This window comes from Emydura macquarii, unplaced genomic scaffold, assembly GCF_026122565.2.
Source record: "Emydura macquarii macquarii isolate MOO-44397 ecotype Brisbane River unplaced genomic scaffold, CSIRO-AGI_Emac_v2 contig_306, whole genome shotgun sequence".
NCBI lineage: Eukaryota > Metazoa > Chordata > Testudines > Chelidae > Emydura > Emydura macquarii.
In genome coordinates this window covers 11,560,521-11,580,488 of record NW_027130443.1, presented here as the reverse complement: position 1 = coordinate 11,580,488, position 19,968 = coordinate 11,560,521, and the positions used below count along the sequence as shown (strand labels likewise).

Sequence of the window (19,968 nt, the reverse complement as noted above, 5' to 3'; positions counted from 1 at the left end):
AAGAGACGACTTGGCAGTTAAATACAGACCAGGGGTAAACGACAGAGCATTTACGGTACTGTAAACAGAGAGAGAAAATACCTAATACGCAGCACATTTCTTTCCTGCTCTATATATGTGTATAAATATATGGCTGCGTATACAGGAACTGCATTTGCTGCAGGAAAGCTGTCATTCTGGAATTACTATAACCTGCCTATTACATAGTTGCAGGCAGAGTGGGGAATGGAGACAAATATTAAATCCACAGTCCTCCCTTTGCCCTTGCAGAGATTTTCTATCACGCACAGGACAGCATGGGTTTGCCAGGGTGTATGGCCGTACGGTATCAGAGAGCCCGCTTAGCGCAAAGTCATTCCTCCCCACTAACCAGCCAGACCCCCTGATGCAGCTACCAGAGTTTGTAGAGGTGATTTCCAACCGATGGACATACCATGGTCCAGCTGGTCAGATGACAGGTTCTGGAAAAGTTTCAATATCGGTTCTAAGCGATGGCATGAGATACATACATGCTACACACACAAATCTCCCTCAACTCTCCGCGCTCCATCTGCTTTGCCTATCCTACATTTTTAATTCAACCCAAACTCTCCCAATTGTCTCACAAGCCCTACAAATAAGTGTTCCCTGCGTTACACTGTCAAATGAATGAAAAACACACGCAATGTCTCTGCGAGGGTTACATAAGAAAACCACATCGCTCGGGACCTTTAAAACTCAACGATACAGCGCTCTAGAAAACATACTGACGCGAACCATCTTGAATTGGTCAAGCAATGGACTGGAGTTCCAAATCAGGATCTCTTCCATCACTAGATGTTAAACAAGCATGGTTTGTATGTTGAGGTTTGCATGCAATTATATAATGACTCCTGTGAACCAATATTAAAGTGGACCCTTTTAGATATTACTGTCTACATGCATGTAACATGGATACACATCTACGGACAGGAAACAATATGCCCATTTTATGTGGCTTGATTGGGGTGTTTGTAGCTTCATGGGAACAACTGGTATCTCCATCATTTAAGCATATACAAAAGTATTAGTGTGTATATATCTCACACACAAACACATGCACGCACACAAGTATGTGTATATAAGTACATATATGTTGTCTATAAATGGGTGTATATTTACAGAGAAAGCTATATATAGATAGAGATATATAATATATCTTAGCACTCCTTCAGCTATTTCTGTACTTCCCAATATGAGACATATTTAATACAACACATCTAACATTTTCCAAACGCATGGTTACAATACTTCTATAAATAGGTCTCTCTCAATCTATTGCAACAATGTTAAAAATGTGTACAGAATGGGTAGACCATAGCGTCTCAATTTAATTTTTAATTTTTTAATTTTTTAATTTGGTCACAATTATCAAGTGTGGAATTACTGCAACCCGGACAAATCATCTGGACCATGAGATTTAACATTGGTTTCTATGGAGTATAAATTATAGTACAAATCAAAAGGGGGAAAAAACATATTACAAAGGCAGGTGCGCGTGTTGTAAGGATTATGGGTTTTGTTCCTTTTTAAAAAAAAAAAAATATTTCCCATTTCTCCTTTATTAAACAAGATGGAAAAGAACAAAAATCGAAATGGAAAAAAACAGACAAAAATATTTTTGTTAAAGGTTGACGCAAACCTCTGCCATCTCTAGAGATAAATAAATAAAAATATCACTTTTTGGTTTAAAAAAAATTAACAGAAAACTCATCAGAAAATTCTGTGTTTACTACATCTAATAAACTGCCCTAAATTTCCTGCATCCAGTCACCCAGAACGGCGACACACACCACAATGCAGGACGTAACCGCATCAGGAAAATTCGGTATCTGTAACCGCATCCAAATGCTGCTAAAACATCTAGCTAAATTCCACTGGCTCATTTCATTGTCCTTTTTTCCTTTTCTCTTTTTTGTTGTTGTTGTTATTTTTGCTCCTCCTTCCCCTATTTTTCTCTTTGCAGATATACTTTCCTTGTCAAACATTATTTTAAGTGGTAAATACCCCACTCCCTCCTATATAACACCCCCTCCCGCCGGGGCTTGTAGAGAGGCGGCTGTTGAAAAGGAGCAATTATAGCGGGGTTTCATGAAGCTGGGAAGTAAAAGTCATAAGCCTTATAACAGAAGGTGAGCGTTATTATTGAGATCTTTATATCAAGGGGAGGGTGGTAAAGTAACATCAACTAATTTCAGCTTTTAGTACTATTGTAACAATCCTTGGACACCCAGTCACAGAAACGGACCCAAAGTATCTCTCGATACTGTCCCCCAGTTCTAACGACTTGGATCCTAAAACTTGATCGGTCACATAACATACGTTAAAGCCCCATCCATTCTATCTTGCAAGGGCCCTTGCACATGTTTGGCATTTAACAGAACAAAAGAAAAGAGCGAAGGCCGTGGAAGCTGGGAAGGAATTGAAGCTGTAACCAAAAACTTAGTAAGGGGGGAAAAAACATCTCTCCTTTCCAACCCCCCACAAAAATGCGAGAGAGATAATAAAATCCATATGCAACAAAATCAGCCCATAAAGAAGCCATTACAGGGACGCACGCACGAAAGGGTGGGATTCCCAAACTTCAGGGTAACTGTATGAGCTGGACAGCAGAGACATGGCACTGGAAGAAATTGTACATTGTAAGATCCTGTTTATCCCTGCAAGAGAATATGTGATGGCCGGATAAATAAAGCTGGTGGGAAAACTCTTAACATTCTCCCACTCCTGTGTGTATCTAACAGTCTATAGGTAACTAGAGATACGTTATATAAGTGACATACTAGTAAGCCAGATCGACTTGCACCACAGACACATGCACAAGTTGACTCATCAGCCTCCACTCCATACATCACGCTACGCTTGTTTGGACAGAGATCCTCATGGAAATACAATTGGGAGCTCTAATAAAATGTAAAAATTTCACTGGAGATCAACTCTCGAATGAAGAGTCCATTCATACTGTCAGGAAGCGAACTGGAAAATAAAAAGTTCTCTATTAAAGGTTCCCTTCGGAGCTTTCCCACAGCAAGAGGGGGGAAAATACCTCCAGCCTGGAAGTGCAGAAGGTCTCCCCCTGTCAGCAGCAACATTTTGTCTGTTTCGCTACCTATTTGTCTATTTCACTGTTACAAGGGGTCACAGATCTTTACATAAGGATCAGCTAAGGTTCACGTTTGCATACCTGCATGGATTTATTGCTCTGCAGGTTCTGAAGAGACCTGAAAAATACACATTTTGCCCAAATAAAAGAAACAAGATCTAAAGGAAACGGCACATACAAACTGGGTACAAATAAAACTAGCACGCATACTGTTCCTTACAAACTCAATGATAATTATATTTAGTTCTGTACAGAGAAGATTTTGCTGACCAGCTTAACTTTTTTTTTAATTGTAAAAAGTAGGTTTTGTACAGAACTGCCACAAATGTGTCTATTTCAAGCAGGTTTTTTTTAGGGGGAGAGGGATTCCTTATGGTCTTAGTCACCTGAGTCAAGAGGGGGACGATAATTTCATCTTGATTTAAAACTCTTAAACTATCTGGTTTTCCCCCAAAAAATTCAGACTTAAAAGAATTACAACAAAACTAAAGCTTTGTTTTGTTTAAATTAACCTTTGAAAGAACAGAATTAAATGCAAAGAAAGACAAATTAATCTAAAGTAACCAAAGGCCCTTTTCTTCAACTGCAATGAAAAGAAAAAAAAAGGTTAAATTTTTTTCCCTCCCTTACAGTATTTGGGAAATCTTGTTTCTCAATTCTGAGTTTTCCACACCACAAGCAATCCCTGTTTTGTGGTCTATTTACCAGACGCTGGTAAACTGAATAATATTTTGCAAAAACCATTATCAGCCTCTCAACACAGAAAACACATTTTCTAGTCTCATCGCTGAAGCAGCCCTGGACGTTTATTTTCAATAATTATGTAGCAATAACTGGCAGCACAAGATGCCTTTTGTTACATATTTTGGGTTCTCAGGGTGTACATTCATGGCTCCACAGCATACGTTTCCCACAGTTAAGATTTCTTTTAAAGTCAAATAGGAAAATCCATTCTGTTTCAAGAGCCCCCATAACTCAGACAGGACCAGCTCAGGATTTTGCACAGAAGGGAAACCTTGAATTTACCCAAAGTTCATTGCCAAGGGGTATGGAAGTGTTTAAATATCTCACAACAAATATGTAGCAAATTTAAGAACACACACCCATAGGTTGCAGAATTCCTAGTATGGTCCATAGGGCAGGGCAGGGCAAAGTTATCTTATTTGGTTTCATATGAATCTAGAAAGGTAATATGGCCTTTTTGGGGTCTGACTTCCTGAGGAATGGAAATCCTCACTACTGAAAAATACACAAGAATCTACAGGCCTCCTGCACCCCAAGTAGCAACAAAATGACTTGCCCACACAGACCTCATCTTTATACCTAGTGCAGCTCAGACAGGGACAGAGGCTTCTTCTTGAGCCTTTTGTAAACTTTAAAAAGGCAACTGAGAAAAACATTCTTGCATGAGCCATATTTACCTGCAACCAATGTACACCTGAACCAGCAGGCAGTAATCAAAGAAAGATGAACAACTGCCATCTGAGGAGGGTGTTTAATTCAACAAGAAGAGAGTTCCTAAGTGACGTGTAATTGATTTTACAGTCTGCAGTGGTTCTGAAAACTGCTATAATTTGTTCACCTTGGCTAAGCAGACTCACAACTTCCCAGAATTGGCTTCTGGGTGAACGGATATTTGGTGCCAGCAATGTGTCTGCCAAAAAACAGAGTTGTAAAAATAATATCTATATCTATTGGTTTCACATCAGTTTCGCTTCAACGGGGACTTAAAAGTATAAAACCAAAACTCATGCAAAGCCCCTTAAACTAGCAGCAGTAAATAATAAAATATAATGGCTGCTTTTTTTTTTTTTTTCCTGTTCAGGATGAGACTTACGGGTAGCTGCAGTTCTTAATTATTTATTAAAAAGTCCATTATTCACTGCAAACATATTGCCCAGTATTGCTTTTTTTTTTTTTTTTTTTTTTGCAACAAATACTTGTATTAATAAAACACACCGATTTCCTTGAGGATATCAAATCACTCCGCAAGCGAAGAATGCTGTTGGTTCTTACCAAATAAAATAATAGCTACACCAAACCTATGTGTATTTCCACATGTATGCATGTGTACTTCTGACACTCCCGGTTTTACAACAGAGGCGTCTGAATGAGCAAATTGACACGATTCATTATTTAGGAATGCTTCGCTTTGCAACCAGTCAGCAATAAAAAAGAAACCACACAAGGCAAATCAACTAATACAGATTGTTTGCAACTCTCAAGGAAGGCATCCATCTTTCTTTGGGAAATCAGGTCTTTGCTGGGCTGAAAAGTTGCTGGTAACTTTCACATAAAATAATCTCCCCAGTTGCTTGATAATCCTGCCCTTTTTGCTCCTGCTACATGAACAAATATAAAAACCCAGGCACCGTCTGATTTGCACTTTTCACCTTATTCGCCTCAGACTGACTCTGCTTGAATGGATCATTAAGTTTGCATTCTGTCCTGATCACTACCACTGGGCTCTTTGGAGGAAAGAGGGGGAAGGAAATACACACACACACATATATATACACACACAGAGCCAGATCTATCTCCCAGCAGGAACTGCTCTGTTGCAGGCTTGGTGCATCCCTGGAGAATAAAAGACCCTCTTGTCCCAGCCAACACACCCACCCACCTAACAAACACATGTACAACAGCAAAATGATGATGTGAGCCAGATTCTTTCCCCCACCCCCACCCCATCCACTAGCCCCCTCCCCCCCCGGCCCAGCTCTCTCTTGTCCTAGGGCTGCAACAGGGGAACACGGGGGATTCTGGCTAGTCTCTCTGATGCTGCCCTGAGGTTGAGGGTGGAGAGTGCAAACATGCATTTGGCTTCTGTCCATCTTACCTGGGGTTGCTCTTGTTCCAATAAACAGCATAACGATCCGAGATAACTTTCCCAGTATCATCAGTCCAGACACAGACCCCCACTAGGGCTACCAGCAGCACGGCCACCTCCAAATGCACCATCGTATTTTATCTTCCTTTCTTCCTTCTTTTCTCTCCCCCCTCCCCGCCTCCCTCCCACGATTTATCTGCAAGGCCTCGCTTTACCAAGAATGCAGCCGGTTCATTTCTTTCCAGGGCCCCCGGTTGCCCTGTCTCTGGATGCAACTAAACAATCCCGCTGTATTCAGAGCAGAGAATCCTCTCCTGCAACCACCGCCAGGCAGCACGTGCAGGTCCTATGTGTGCACTCGCCCCTTCTTGCAATCGGATCTTTTGGGAACCAAAGCTCTGCCGGTCTTCAGTGGATCTGGTTTTCTTTTTCTAGGTGGGGCTGAGGGGATCTTTTCCCCCCAAGAATCCAGCGGTAGATGAAAGTCCTGTGGGGATGGGGGGGAATTCACCGATAACTTTCTCCCTTCGCCTTGGTCTCCTGCATTCTCTCTGCACCAGCACAGTCCCCGGTTCTCAAACTCTTTCGGTGGCTTTTTGGCAGGAGAGGTGACGGGATCCCATGTCTTTACAAAAGGAAAGAAAGAAAGAAAGAAAGAAAGCTTCAATCCAACCGGTGCAAATTCAAAGCAAACTGAGAGGGAGCACCAGCAGCATCCGGCGGAATCAAGCGACAGGTTGCAGGCGATCTCCGCACCATCCCTCAGCAGTCCCGGCTGGCTCAGCCCTCTGCAAAGAGCAGCAAAGTCAGCAGGCAAAGTTTGTGGGTCCTCTTCTGCCCCAGAGCCCGGCCCCACAGACCCAGCCCATTGCTCCCGAGGAGGAAACGAAGCGGAGCCGGCAACTTCGCACGCAGTCCCGGCGATGCACAGAGGGGTTTTTCCTTCACAGCCAGCTCATCTTCCTCGGCCAGTCCACACCGCACCCACAACGAACAAATATTTCCAAGCGTGAATCATTTCTCTCCCCCCCCGTTAAAGCGTTCCCAGCTGCCTTTCGTCGTCCACGAAGGGCTGAGTTCCTGCTGCCGTCCCCACCCCTGCAAAAACAGAACGGGGTGTCATCGGGGGACCAGACTCCGCAAAGCCCGTGCCACGAAGGGGGGGATCCGCTCCAGCCTACAACAGGTTCCCCGGCGCGGTCCTGGCTCCCTGCATATGCAGCTTCCCTCTTGCATCCAAGATCCCCCCCCCCCCCCTTGGCCCCCTCCCCCGCGTCCTCTCTCGTTCACTTTGGATCGAAATGGGCAGAGACCAACTGAACCAACATTGCACCGAAATGAAATACAAAAGGCAGAGGCTGTTGCAGGAGGGCGGCGGGGGGAGGGGGGGGCCAGGAGGCCTCTCCTCCCCCCCTTCCCCTTTCTGGGTTTTAATGCAAGTGCATCGTGATCAGCGACTATTCCGGCCCCCCCACCCGCACCCCTCAGGCCAAAGTTGCAGGGACGTGCCCGGAAACTGCTCCCCGGTCCCCCTCCTGCCGCGCCGGCGCCTTCCCCCGGCCGGCTGCTGCCCGGCTGCTTTCGCGGGAGCCGCACGCCCCGGCTCCTAGTGAAACTGACACATTGTTGCCACTTGCGGTCACCCGAACCGCGGGCTCGGCCCCCCATTCACAGAGGCGGGGCCCCGGGCTCAAGGTTGGTTGGCCGGCGCCAAGCTCGCACGGGTTTGGCCCCACCTCTGCAGGGAGGCGGGGGGGGAGGGGGGAAGCGTCTGGAGAGCGAGCGAGGGGGGGCTTGGAAGGGGCGCGCACGAAGTGGAGGCAGCTGGGGAACCTGGCCTTTAATTGCAAACCCAGGGGGTCCGGGCCTGAGCTTTTCATTGCCTGTCTGGGGGCCTGGGAGGGGGCCAGACCTGTGTGCTGGGTGTCTGGATTCATTGGCTGAGGCTGGACTTTTCTGTGTGAAGGGCAAGGAGTGCTTTAAAAAATCAAATGGAAGGGCCCAAATATGGGGTAGGTAGACAGCCAGAGGACACAGATAGAGAGAGAGAGAGAGAGATAGGATAAAATACCCTGCCTTTATCCAGTACTTTTTATCCCTAAATCATAGATGACACAATCAAATAGTAAAATAATAATACCATAGTTTGCATTTAGACGTCACGTCCATTCGTAGCTCCCGTAGACAGACGATATTATCTTTATAATAATACTTAACACTCATACAACACCTGCAGGACCAAAGCCCTGTCCCGACTGCCAGCTCCTGCAACTCCATTTGGCCCTTTGCTTTCAAAGCCCTGTCCCATTACACACAGCATCTTTCATCCGCTCACAGGCTGTACGCACACCGATGTCCTGAGGATCACGGGGGTGGCCAGCTAGCACGCAGCAACCCCCCCCCTTCAAGCAGGGATAGAATAGGATGGGCCCCGAACCCTGCAGAGTCCCTCAGGTAAACTGTGGTGTTTTGCACCATTGCTGCAGAATAATTTGCGAACACCAGTGCAGGGGAGAACTCTTAGCCAGGAATGCAGGAGCAAACCCATATGACAAACACCTTGGGATCTTTACATTCCAAGCAGGCAGACAGGAGCTTGGTTATTTCAGGTCTCTTCTAAAAGACCCACGCACAGTAAAGTGTATGGCAAACCACTTACCGGCCTCAGATGAAAGCCTGATGCTGCAAAGTGCTGGGCACCCTCACCTCCCAATGACTTCAAGTGAGAGCTGAGGGCAGGCGAGTTTCAGACCCCTAAGCACCAATTATCATCCCCTCAGGCTCAAAAGGATAAGCTGATGCTGGGGCAAATGTGAACAATTTTGCAATTCCAGCAGGTCCAGGTTAGACACAGCCCACAAAGCCATGCCCTCCACCTGCTCCAGGGCTGCTGATGGGCCAGTTTTACAGTGGTGTTTAGGCATCTAAAGCTGCAGCTAGGCACTTACTGGGCTTATCAAAAACAAGCAGGTGCCCACAGAAATCAACAGGAGTCAGACACCTTTGTAAATCTGACCATTCTTCCTCCTCCAGTGCAACTGACTTCTCTGTCACCAAGGCTGTGTGTCTCTTCATCTGACTTCCATCAAGATTTAGGCACCTAAATACCTTTTTAATGTGGCCTTTAATCACATATACTTTTAATTGGGGGCGGGGAGGTTACAAAAAACAAACTCTGTTATGAAGCACTTGAGATATGTTCTCTGGATGCAACATAAATAAAATACAGATTTGCATCATTATTTAGCAAATCTCTTTTGAAAAAGCCAATGAGGGTGTTACATCCTCAAAAAATAAAGGCAGAATTCTTCCTCCTCCCGCGCAACTGACTTCTCTGTCAGCCAGGTTATACGTCTCTTTATTTGACTCCCATCAAGAAATTTCTCTATCAAGCCACAGTCAACCAATCTTTCTTCCTGTCAGCACGAAGATATCATAAAGCTGTCCACTTGTCCATCAATTTTACTTGTTTTCATTCATCAAGACCAGCCACTAAAAGCCTTTTCTCCACACCAGCAGGGTTCACTCGCTAAGATCACAGCAGCAGCAACAAGCAAGGGAAACAATTTGGGAAGAGGGGACCAGCCGCGGTTGGCGTAGTGTCAGACTTATGCCTCTTGGGCTGTGTAAAACTGCAACCTGCAGTGCACACGGGGAGGGGGAGGGGGGAGAATAAACTAAAACAGCACAAAAAATATTCTGGCCAAGCAGCAGAGCTAGAGAAGTGAGCTTCCTGAAGGCTCGGGAAAAACTGGATCAGTCCCAAGCCAAGCCAGAATGGAGATTTTTCCAGGACCTTAAAGCACCTGGCTGGGAACCAGGAGAGGACTCTTTAAAGGACAGCGAGCGACTCTGGCCACTCACAAATAGCTGAGCATGGCCTGAGATGCCCCGCATGGCCTTATGAAGCAGAACTACCAGGAACAGGTTGGCTCTGGCTTAGATCATCTGGAAAGGAGCTTGTATGACCCATGACGATAACTGGCTTTCCATGATGAATTGAGAGGGCATTTCATACTGGAGAAGAAGCTTCTTATGACCTCCACCTGTCAAAGGCAGGAGCCAAACAATGGCTTCTGTCTCTAAGAAGAAACAACCCACAATAAACATGCTTGGACACCAGGCAGAAAAGGCTATGCAGGCTGAGGACCTGCAAATGACCGTTGCCACTTAAACGCTCTCTGACAGGCCAGAAAGCCTCTCAAGTTTGTGCTGATCAGACAGGTTACAAAGCCTGAGAAATCTCAAGAACTTCAGCAGGCCTCCTTTGTATATTACAGATTTTGATGTGGAAGTGAGATGGAAGCATCTGATCCTATGGGGCAACTTTGTTACACCACTTCTAGGGTATTGTTTAATGGCTGGTAATAGTCCTTCTTATCGTCTCAGTTAGGATCGGGGCCTTATTGCGCTAGGCACTGTATGGACGCATAGTGAGAGACAGTCCCTGCCTCAAAGAGACAAACTAAACCAGAGAGACAAAGGCTTAGCATCCCCATTTTACAGATGGGGAACTGAGGCCCAGCGAGATGAAGTGATTTGCCTAAGGAATCCTATGGCAGAGCTGGGAACGGAACACAGACCATTCCATAAGGTCATCCTTCCTCTCGGCTCCCTTTGGTTTCAATATGAGTCACACCTGCTTACACCCAGGGCTGAATTTGATCCTTTTTTTAAATGCTAAAGAAAAAATTCCTGGGCCTGTTCAAGCATCCAGCTGCAGCACAGGTTGCTGCTACTGTGATCTTAGCGAGTGAACCCTCTTGGTGTGGAGAAAAGGCTTTTAGTGGAAATCTGAACTGGGGACATCCAAAGACGGGGAGAACCTCATATTCTTTGAGGATCCCCCTCCAGCCCACTGATGGCACAGAGAGAAGATCGCCCTGAAGTGGATGTGATTTGTGGGATCATAAGCAGAGAAAAAGCACAGTCCCTCCCATTGTCAATCCAGCAGGAAAGCTGTGCAGAAACTGATTTCCACTCCCTGACACCAGGCTGCCCGACCATGTTACTTCTCAGCTGGATGGTGGCTGCTGGCAGGAGGCTCAAAAATGCCAATTAAGATCAAAAAACTTTAAACTTCAAACACAATTGAGAGAGCGGAAACACAGAGAGAAATGTTTTTCCCCCACGGGAGCTTTCAGGACGACGTGAGCGTTCTTTTAAATTCACGGCCAGCTCCCATCCAGGTTACCCCTGTCCTTGCTACGCCATCTTCTAAAAATAATAATAATGGCACAGCTCACACTGATGCGGGGCTCCTTCTCCCGAAGGAGCTATACCAACGGGGAAGAACACTTCACCAAGGAGAGAGGTGCAGCCTGCTCTGGGGTGGAACGCAGCAACTGAGAAACCTGCAGCCTTGCACACAAAAGCGTAAAGACGGATGGTGAAGGGGGAGCCAGACGCAGCACTGAAATCCTGTCTAGCTGCCATGTTAATGCCTCTCTTGGGGCTAAAGCATAGTAGTCCAGGGACCAGAGACCTGGCTCTGCTATAGACTTTCTGTGTGACTGCTCAGTTGCTCTGTGTCTGTTTTCTGATCTGGACAGCAGGATGAGGCAGGACGGGGCAACATCTACACGGATCTGAGTGAGAATCGATTCATTCCTGTTTGCAAAGCGCTTTGAGATCCTCCACCAGAAGGTGTTAAAGCAGAGCAAAGCATCAGTAGCGACAGGATCGGTGACAGCTCCAAGTGGAGAGGATCTGTGCTGTTCAGCACATACAAAAGATAGCCCCGTGGGCTCAGTACTCAGAGGGAAGAGCACCATCTACTGAAGCACCAACCAAAACCGGCGTGGAGATGGTCTCCCATCCGACAATTCGATCCAGCCCACCCTTACTTAGCTTATGCAAACCAACAGGAGGGCAGCACAAGCCTGGTGGAGGCAGCAAAGAGCCAGAGTGCAAAGAGGATGCTGTCCGGTGTGGCAGCTGATGGGATCGCACTCACACCAGAAGGGACCGGTCCCTGCAAGAGCCGGAATTCCCTTGGTCTCTCCGCATTCCTAAGCCCAGAATGGGTTCAGATTTGCCAAAGGCTGACCTCACCCATCTCCCAGCAGGGTCGCTTGGCTTCAGGAGGCAACTGGCATTCCCTCCTCGCTACTGTTCCGATTCCAGTGCTGCTCTTCGGCTGGCCATCGCGAACCGTGATGACGGGAGGGAGAAGCTAGCACTTTCCCGCACGCTGATGAGATGTAAGTCCAGCTCTTGAACGGAAACATCGGCCACATGGTGGGCAGGAGCTGTCTCTCTCTGTTGGTTTCCAGCCAGGTTGGGTCTTAGCTGACGCTGATGCTGATAAGTTGCTAATCGTTTTTCTTCTACCTTTTCAGCATATCTCCACTGTACACGGTTTTCTCCCAACGTCTCCCATGTGTCCACATCGATGTCCACTGTCCTGAGATGTCTCTTAAGGATGTCTTTATAGCGTAGCTTCTGACCACCCTTAGCTCAATTGCCTTCCTTCAGTTCACCATAAAAGAGGGTTTTCGGAAGCCGGTGTTCTGGCATATGGGTGACATGTCCTGACCACCTCAGCTGTGAAGAAGTAACTATTGCTTCTACGCCAGAGCTGCTCTGGGACCCGTATAAACAGGTAGACAGGGGGATCAAAAGCTATTGGTGGAGCAGGGTTGGGGCCAGTGGCCTCCTTCAGAGTTTCTCCAACTGAGCCGGTCTGTTCCTGCCCATCTTCCTGCTGCTGACTCTCATGGAAACCCTGCATTTCCGACCCACCCCCCATGACCACTGGATCCAGGGGGGCTGTGAGCCACAAGCGCTAGCGCCCATCCCAGGTCAGCACCACGGAAGGCTGAGCTGGGGCAGCTCCAGCAGAGGAAGATGAGAGGGACATGGCAAAGTAGGCTAAACGTCTCTCTCAGCGCGTCAGCTGAAGGACACATTTCCCTGCTGTTTGACGTCTGCAGTCACAGATCTAGGCCTCCTCTTTTGTCCTATCACACTTACAGGGTAGAGCAGAGCTCGGAGGGGGGGTGTCATGCAGCGACCTCTCCTAGGCACCAGAAGAGAAATTCCATGCCCTGGCTGTTTTGCCAGCTGCTTTCTGTGTGTCTGTGAGACAACCAGTCATTTATTCATAATCATTAATAAATATTGTACATTTCTATGGCACCTTCTCCCCGCTTCCCCGCCCCCAAAATCTTATCTACAGCAGGATTCAGGTGTGGATCCAGATTTCAAACACCCCCAAGTTTGGGGACAATGGGCTCTGAAATCTGGACTCGGGCCATGATTAGGGCAGGGTCCTGTTTACAAAAATTCAGAGCAAGATCTAGGTTTGGCTCCCCCCCATGCATACGTATGATGTTAGGGGTTTCCAATCCAGGGTTTGATTTGGAATGTATTTTGCATTTGGCAAATCTGCGCTGAGTTTAGGAAGTCATGGTGACCCAGGGACGGACATTGTAGCTCTTCCCTGCTCCACAGATTACGCATCTGTTACACACAAAAAGCTACATTAAAGGAACGTTATTGAGGTTGCAAAGTCAAGCCCTCAAAAGTGAGGAAAATGCCAGCATGAAGATTGTGGGTGCAAGAGTCACTCAGCTGATTTGTGGATATGCATTAGGACACAGTCATCAATTAAATGATCACGCATGTCATTTTTCACCACTGGGACCCCCGTTCAGCACAGAGGACAGACAGGGCTCACTTATGAACAGCTCGTCAATATTTCATTTTCTCCTCCTTGTTCAAAACCTGCCCTTCTGTTGGGATAGCTTATTCCAGCCCTTCTCCCTCACCCCCGCGTGAAATCAGCAGCCAATTTGCTGACGTAACTGCACCTACACTAGTTCTGCCACCACAGCGGTGTCGGTGTCAGGGGATTACACCTCTTCACACCCCTGGCTGACATAGCTATGCCAGCAAAACTTTATAGTATAGACGTGGCCGTATTGACAAGCCCCGTGGCTCATCAGCAGGCTTGGACCCTTCAGATCCACCCCACACAGCTGTTACCTGAGCTAACGAAGTACCCGGTAGCAAGGGTGGATGGTAAGCGACACAGAAATCTGCTGACAGCGGAGGAATGGGGAGACTCAGGAATCTCCAGGCTCTGGAGGGGAGCATGTTCTACGGAGCACAGAGTTTGCTACTCATTCCCTCCGATTCTGACCCTTTCTGCCCTGTTCCTCTTAACCTGTCCTCGTCCCAGTCCCGGCTCCTCGCCCCAGCCCCATTTTCCACTCCTCGGGCATCTCGCCTCAGTCCTGGTCTTCTTGCCCAGCAAGTCCTAATTACTCACCCCCCTCCAGACTCCCAGTCTCCTGGCCCTACCTGTCCCAGTCCCCCCACTCCCAGCTCCTCAGGCTGTTTGTCTTTCTCCCGCGTCCCCTGCCTGGGTTCCCAGTCCTCACTCACTGCCAGGCCCAGTTTCCCACCCCGGGATTCTTGTCCACGCTCAGCGTGTCTCGTTTCCCAACACCCGCCGAGGCTCCTCGTCCCAGTCGCTTCGCTCACTCAGTGACAATTCTTCTCCTATCAGATCTGCCACCTTCCTCCCAGCCCGCGGGTTCCCAGTGCCAGTCTCCTGCCCCGGACAGCTGCAGTCCTCACCCAGCTCTCTATCCCAATCTCCATTTCTGCTTCCTAGTCCCCTCACCCTGCACCCAAACTCCCAGGCCCAAGTTCCCTCTCCCCTGCCAGTCCGGTTCTCATCCCTTCTATATTTGAACTAAGTAGCTTCCCCCTCCCGGCTGCCTGGGCCCAGGGGAGGAGTCATCAAGATCACAGGGGAGACAGTCTGCCCGCACACAGCTCAGGTGTCCAGACCGCAGCAGTCCAGAGATGCGATTGCAGAGCAAGTCCCGCTCAGCCCCGATCTGGAGCATGCCTCGTGCCCTGCAGACAGCATCTTTGGGAAACTTCGCTCTTAAAAATCCGGGAAGGCTCTGCTGAGCATGTGCAAACTGCTGTTTTTCAAAGGCTTATAATGTGGCCGAATTTGGACAGATTTTCACAGCGGGGGCCAAAGGCAAACCTCTGACACAAAGGCCAGCGCCAGCCAAATTTCAAGTTGCTGCTCCAAAGTACGGGGGCGCTAAAGAGAAGGTTGCCAGAATTTTTTAACACAGGCAAAACCATGCATTTTTTCCCCCCAGTCAGATTCTTGGAAATGGCTTTATCGTTTTGATTGAAATTTTCCAGAGTAATTCAACCTCAGGCAGACGCCCAGCTTGGAAAAGGTCAGCCCAAATGGCTGAAATTTGGCAAAGTTATGAGTGACTGTAAACAGGAGTTGCATTGGGCAACCTGTTCCTGGCTTTGCTACTGAGCTGCTAAATGACTTTGGGCAACTAACTACATTTGGATTGCAAGCTTCCTGGCGCAGGGATGTCTTGTGCGAGTGTTTGTACAGTGCCTAGCACGGCGGGGTCAGTGATCTTGATTGGGCCCTCCAGATGCTACTGTGATCTGAATAATAAAGGTACGGGAAAGAGACTAAGACCGACTCTTCCTATTCCAAGCCCAATAGCGCGGACGGATGACGCACTTGTACGTGTTGCTGTGCTGAGCATCGCGAAGTGGCATCGGATTCCTCTGCTGTATTTTCCATCCATCCTTTTGGTTTAATTCTTTCTTTATAAAAAACAGAGTGAGCCAAGATGCTCAGTTGGTGTAAATCAGCCTCAATGGAGCAATGCTGATTTATAGCGGCTGAGGAGCTGGCCCTGCGCTGTTCGTGTTCTTACAGGGGGCCGATGTGCGTGCGGGGAGAATTTGAGTACGTGTGCACCTGAGTGCCTGGAGGAACTGGGTGGGAGGGGGAGAAAATATGAAGGAAACGATGATCCAAGATGCTTTGTCCCTACGTACGTGGCTCGCATGGAAACACTGGCTGCTCTGTGGTGATGGTGCACTGCACGCGGTCCATGTGGTGCCTTTAATAAAATAATACTCAGGTGCAGAAGGGGCAGAAGTGGGGGGTGGAGGAGGCTTTATACCACCTTTGTGCCTTCACCGTTCTGGGCTGCTCCAGGGCCACCACGTCCCCTGGGTAAATTAAAGCAGCTTCACGGGAGCTCTTATGTAGAGGAAGAGCCCCACACCTGGCCTGCCCCTGGTGGCAGGGCTTGTGAGGAGGGCAGCACAGGGCATTTTATGGAGGTCCTGGCCACTGCCTGCCCCTGTCCCTTCGTGGTACAGTTCTGGTCCCTGTTTAAACCACCAAAGCAGCGTATAGGGGCTGACACTGGAGACAGAAACCATCCCTTAGCTTTTCTATAGGTCTTTAAAATGCTCCCCAAAGCCAGTGGAGTATTATTATCCCATTTTACAGATGGGCCAACTGAGGCACAGAGTGATTCACTGCCAGCTGGCCAGAACAGCTCAGTTTCGATTTAGGCACCGAGATGAAGCAGCCGGATTTTCGAAAGTGCTTTGCAGCTGGCACTTCCCATGGTCCAAATGTTCCAAACAGCTAAGAATTTTTTTTGGGGGGGTCCAACCTGAGACCCCCTGTAGGGGCTTGATTTGCAGAAAGTGCCGAGCACTCGCCCTCTGACAATTGGGAAGCTTTAAGGTACCTAACTTCAGGCACCCAAAACCATTTGTCACATGTGAAAACTTAAGCTGGTGATTGCTGCTGGGTGCTGAGCGCTTTCGAAGATCTGACCGTCGGCGGCTTGAAGTCAGCGGGAGTTGTGCCTGAGGCCTTGGCGCCAGGGTCTAGCTGTGAGCGGGTTGCCTGGCATGCCTGTTTATAGAAATGCTAACGGGATGCCGAGGAGAAGGGTTAAGTGCTCTGCAAGCAGATGGATAAAGGGCAGTGGAGCCCACAGCAAAACGCTAGCCACTTGAGAAGGAAACTAATACCCAGGGCAAAGCGGGGAGAGGAAACAAGGACGTGTGGTAGCAGTTTCCCACCGGCCAAGGGGTGAGGAAAGTGGATGCTGGCAGGAAGTACTTGCGGGAGGAGGCCCTGCAGGCAGCTGAACCAGAAGGACTGTAACAAAGGCTGGTTTTGAAGGAGGGAGCTACGGCCCTGGATAGGGTCCTGAATAGATCAGCCTACTCCTTTTGTTGCCCCTGTGTATTCCAGGCCCATTCTGCGGGGACACGGGTGGCGGGGACTAGGATTTGGGAGGAGGGGGGAGTGCGGCTGGCAGATTTCAGCATCGGGGTGTTGGCAGAAGAAGGGAGGCGGCTCAGTGGGGCTGGGATGCGACAAGGAGGGACTGCGGCTCGGCAGGGCTGAGCGGAGGCGTTCCTTTTGCAGCTGGCTGGGGGGCACAAGGTCAGCGGGAAGCCATTAGGAGAGGAAATGCTCCATCTGGGGTGGGCGGCAGGGTCCCTGGGGGGCAGTCATTCCCTGGGATACAGGAGGGCCGCTTGCAGGGGTGACAGACGGCATTTCAGTGTGTGGCTGCAAGGGGGGGTGGCGTCGGGTCACGTCTGCGGGAGGAGCTCACTTTGCGGGGCTGTCCCTGCAGGAACAGCTCAGTTTGAAAGTGGGGCAGGGCAGGGTTATAAAAGAGGGGAGGTGTCCGTGTGGGGTCGGTCGCTGCAGCACTAATGCTGGTGTCCAGGAGGGACGGTCGGCTTTGGGGAGCGGTGACCAAGGAGCGGGTCGTTTTGAGGTGCGGGGGGGTGGGGGAAGGAGTTTCTGTAAGCTTCGTGCCTCCGTAATGCGACAATCGCTTAAAACAGCCATACGTCGGCTTCCCCGTCTGTGCAATGGGGCTAGCGGCCTGGGTCATACCCTAGTGGCCGGGGCTCAAGGCAGGAAGCGCCGGGTGCCGACAGGTCAGACTAAATGATCGGTCTGGCCTCGGAGCCTGTCAATCCATGACTAACCCTTTCCCAAGGTGCCTTCAGGGTTTGCTGAGGGCAGGAGACCAGCTGCTCTGTGCGGTGGGAAAACAGACTAACCTACTGGCCTTTGTGCAGCAGTGGTCCTTACCCAGGCCACATCCCCCCCCTCCTGGGGGGCTACTCAGAGCCCAGCTCCACCACTGACTGCCGCAGGCATTTGGCTAATGGTTACTGGGGGGAGAGGGAAGGGGGACAGGACTTTGCTCTGTTTTGATACATAAAATCCAGCGGTGATGCTCAGAAGGAAACCCAAGACCCCGATGGAACAAACAAGCAGCGTCAGCAACTGGGAAAAGCCCCTCTGGGAAGATACAGGAGAGGAGAAAGGGGCCAGGTCTTGCTGACACCTACCTGCCTTTCGACAACGTCTTCCACACCAGCATCTCCAGGCTCCGACTAATGTTAGTTGTGCTTGGATAAGCTGTCCATGTAATAGCTAGCCACCCAGAGCCCTCCATTTCCTCCTCAAGACATGCCCCCTCCGCACCCCGGAATTCCAGCTATCAAGTCCACCCCCCACTTTGCTCAGCTAACACAGGACTCTGCCTTGGGCCAGCTGGTGCCTTGCGCCGGAGCCAGATTCAGACCTGGGCCGCGAGGGTGCAACGCCACGGAACGTATGCAGAGGGGTCGCTGTGATTTAGCCCGGCGAGCAATCTGGGCCAGGGACGCTGGCTTGTTCAACTCATTTTCACTTCCCATGGCACCCGCTGCACTTACAGTCTGAGGCAAACCCCAGTGAAGTCACTGGAAAGTCTCCCATTGACTTCACAAGGCTTCGAATCGGACCCTGGCACAGAGACGTTAACAATGATCATGGTAATTAATACATCGTTGAGCCGCACAACGTCCCTTGAGATTCATCTGTTTCACTGCTATTCCGGGACTGTGGGACTGAGGCGCTGAGCGCCCTACGTCAATAGTTTCAAGGGCAGCCACTAGGTTTGGGTGCCTCCAGTTTTGGGTGCCCAGCTCAGAGCCCAAAATTAAGGCATGTAAAATGAATGACCAGATTTGAAAATTTAGGCTAAATGGCCTGTCCAAGGTCATGCAGTGAGTCAGTGGCAGAGGCAGGAATAGATCTCAGGACTCCTGATACCAAAGTGCCTGCTCCAGCCATTAGACTATACTGCCTCCTAGATCTGGGAACAGATCCCACGTGTCCTGATTCCCTGTCCCCTTCTCCAACCATTATACAGCACGCTCCCCTCCCAAAGCTGTGAATAGAAGCCAGGAGTCCTGTCTCCCAGCCCTTTTCTCTAACCACTAGACAACACCCGTTTGCAGAAGGCTTTGCCCGCTCACACCTGGGCAGACAGCATCAGGTTGCCTGGCTCTGCCAAAGGGTTCAGGAAAGTCATGGATCAAATTTACTGGAAAATGGCTTGTAAGAGGAGAAGCAAAGAGAACACAAGAAAACAGCCCTGGTAATCTTTTCTCCCGTTCCCTGCTCCTCCTTAACAGTCTCCCTGGACAGAGACAGATGTTTACTTTACTGTGAGGTTCTGTTTTACTTTCTACATGTCTCCTTGTCAGGCCCAGCCTAGCTTTTCATATCTCGATTTTTTCTTCGACCAGTTCTTGGTGATGGGAAGAAAAACATTTTGTATGATTTTTTTTCTTTCTTTGTAATGATGCTAATTAAGAAAAGCACACGCCCCCTCCCCACTCACCTTAATTACTCTCAAATCTCCAGCCTTCTGCTGCATTAGGAGGCCAGGACTGGTTGTAAGGAAGTGTAATTTACGCCTCTCCGCTCTAGTTTCAGCTGAGCTGGTCCAGAGAGCAGGAAAAATATTTGCTGGTGGGGGAAAAAGAAAGAAAGAAATTCCCTGTTTAAACAATAAAGTGCTCATTGTTTGAAAAGAACATGAGACTGAATGGTTCCGAAAACGTGGCCCAGACCTGGATCTGCCTCTTTAATAGCACATACGACTGCTGCCTGTTAGATGCAACAGTTAACCAGGGGCTCTAACGGCTTGCTGGGCGTCTTTTGCAAACCTGGATTCAAATCCATAGCAGGCCAGGAGTATGTCTGAGTGGGGGGAGGGGGCTCAGCCCCTGGAGGAGTTTATGTGCATCATAAATGAGTGCAGATTTGGGACATGATTGACAGCTCTGCTCAGGAGAGGATGTGGCCTGCGACAGCCGGGGCTGCGGAAGGCCAGAAGTG

At 48.9% G+C, this 19,968-nt stretch overlaps 1 protein-coding gene and 1 long non-coding RNA gene across 2 annotated transcripts in view; both read right to left on the bottom strand.

The window, feature by feature from the left end:
• Positions 1-6,097, bottom strand: part of EFNA2 (ephrin A2) — a 125,903-nt gene extending 119,806 nt beyond the window's left edge. Inside the window, exon 1 of the mRNA XM_067559320.1 lies at positions 5,961-6,097. Within this exon, the coding sequence (XP_067415421.1) occupies positions 5,961-6,082 (122 nt within the window). The 5' untranslated portion in view covers positions 6,083-6,097. The remainder of the gene's footprint in view (positions 1-5,960) is intronic.
• Positions 6,098-6,968: 871 nt separating this feature from the next.
• Positions 6,969-19,601, bottom strand: LOC137160658 (uncharacterized). Its single transcript, XR_010921957.1, has 2 exons — positions 19,469-19,601; positions 6,969-7,049 (listed from the first exon to the last, which is right to left on the bottom strand). It is a non-coding gene; the product is annotated as an uncharacterized lncRNA (long non-coding RNA).
• Between the last annotated feature and the right edge of the window lie 367 nt (positions 19,602-19,968).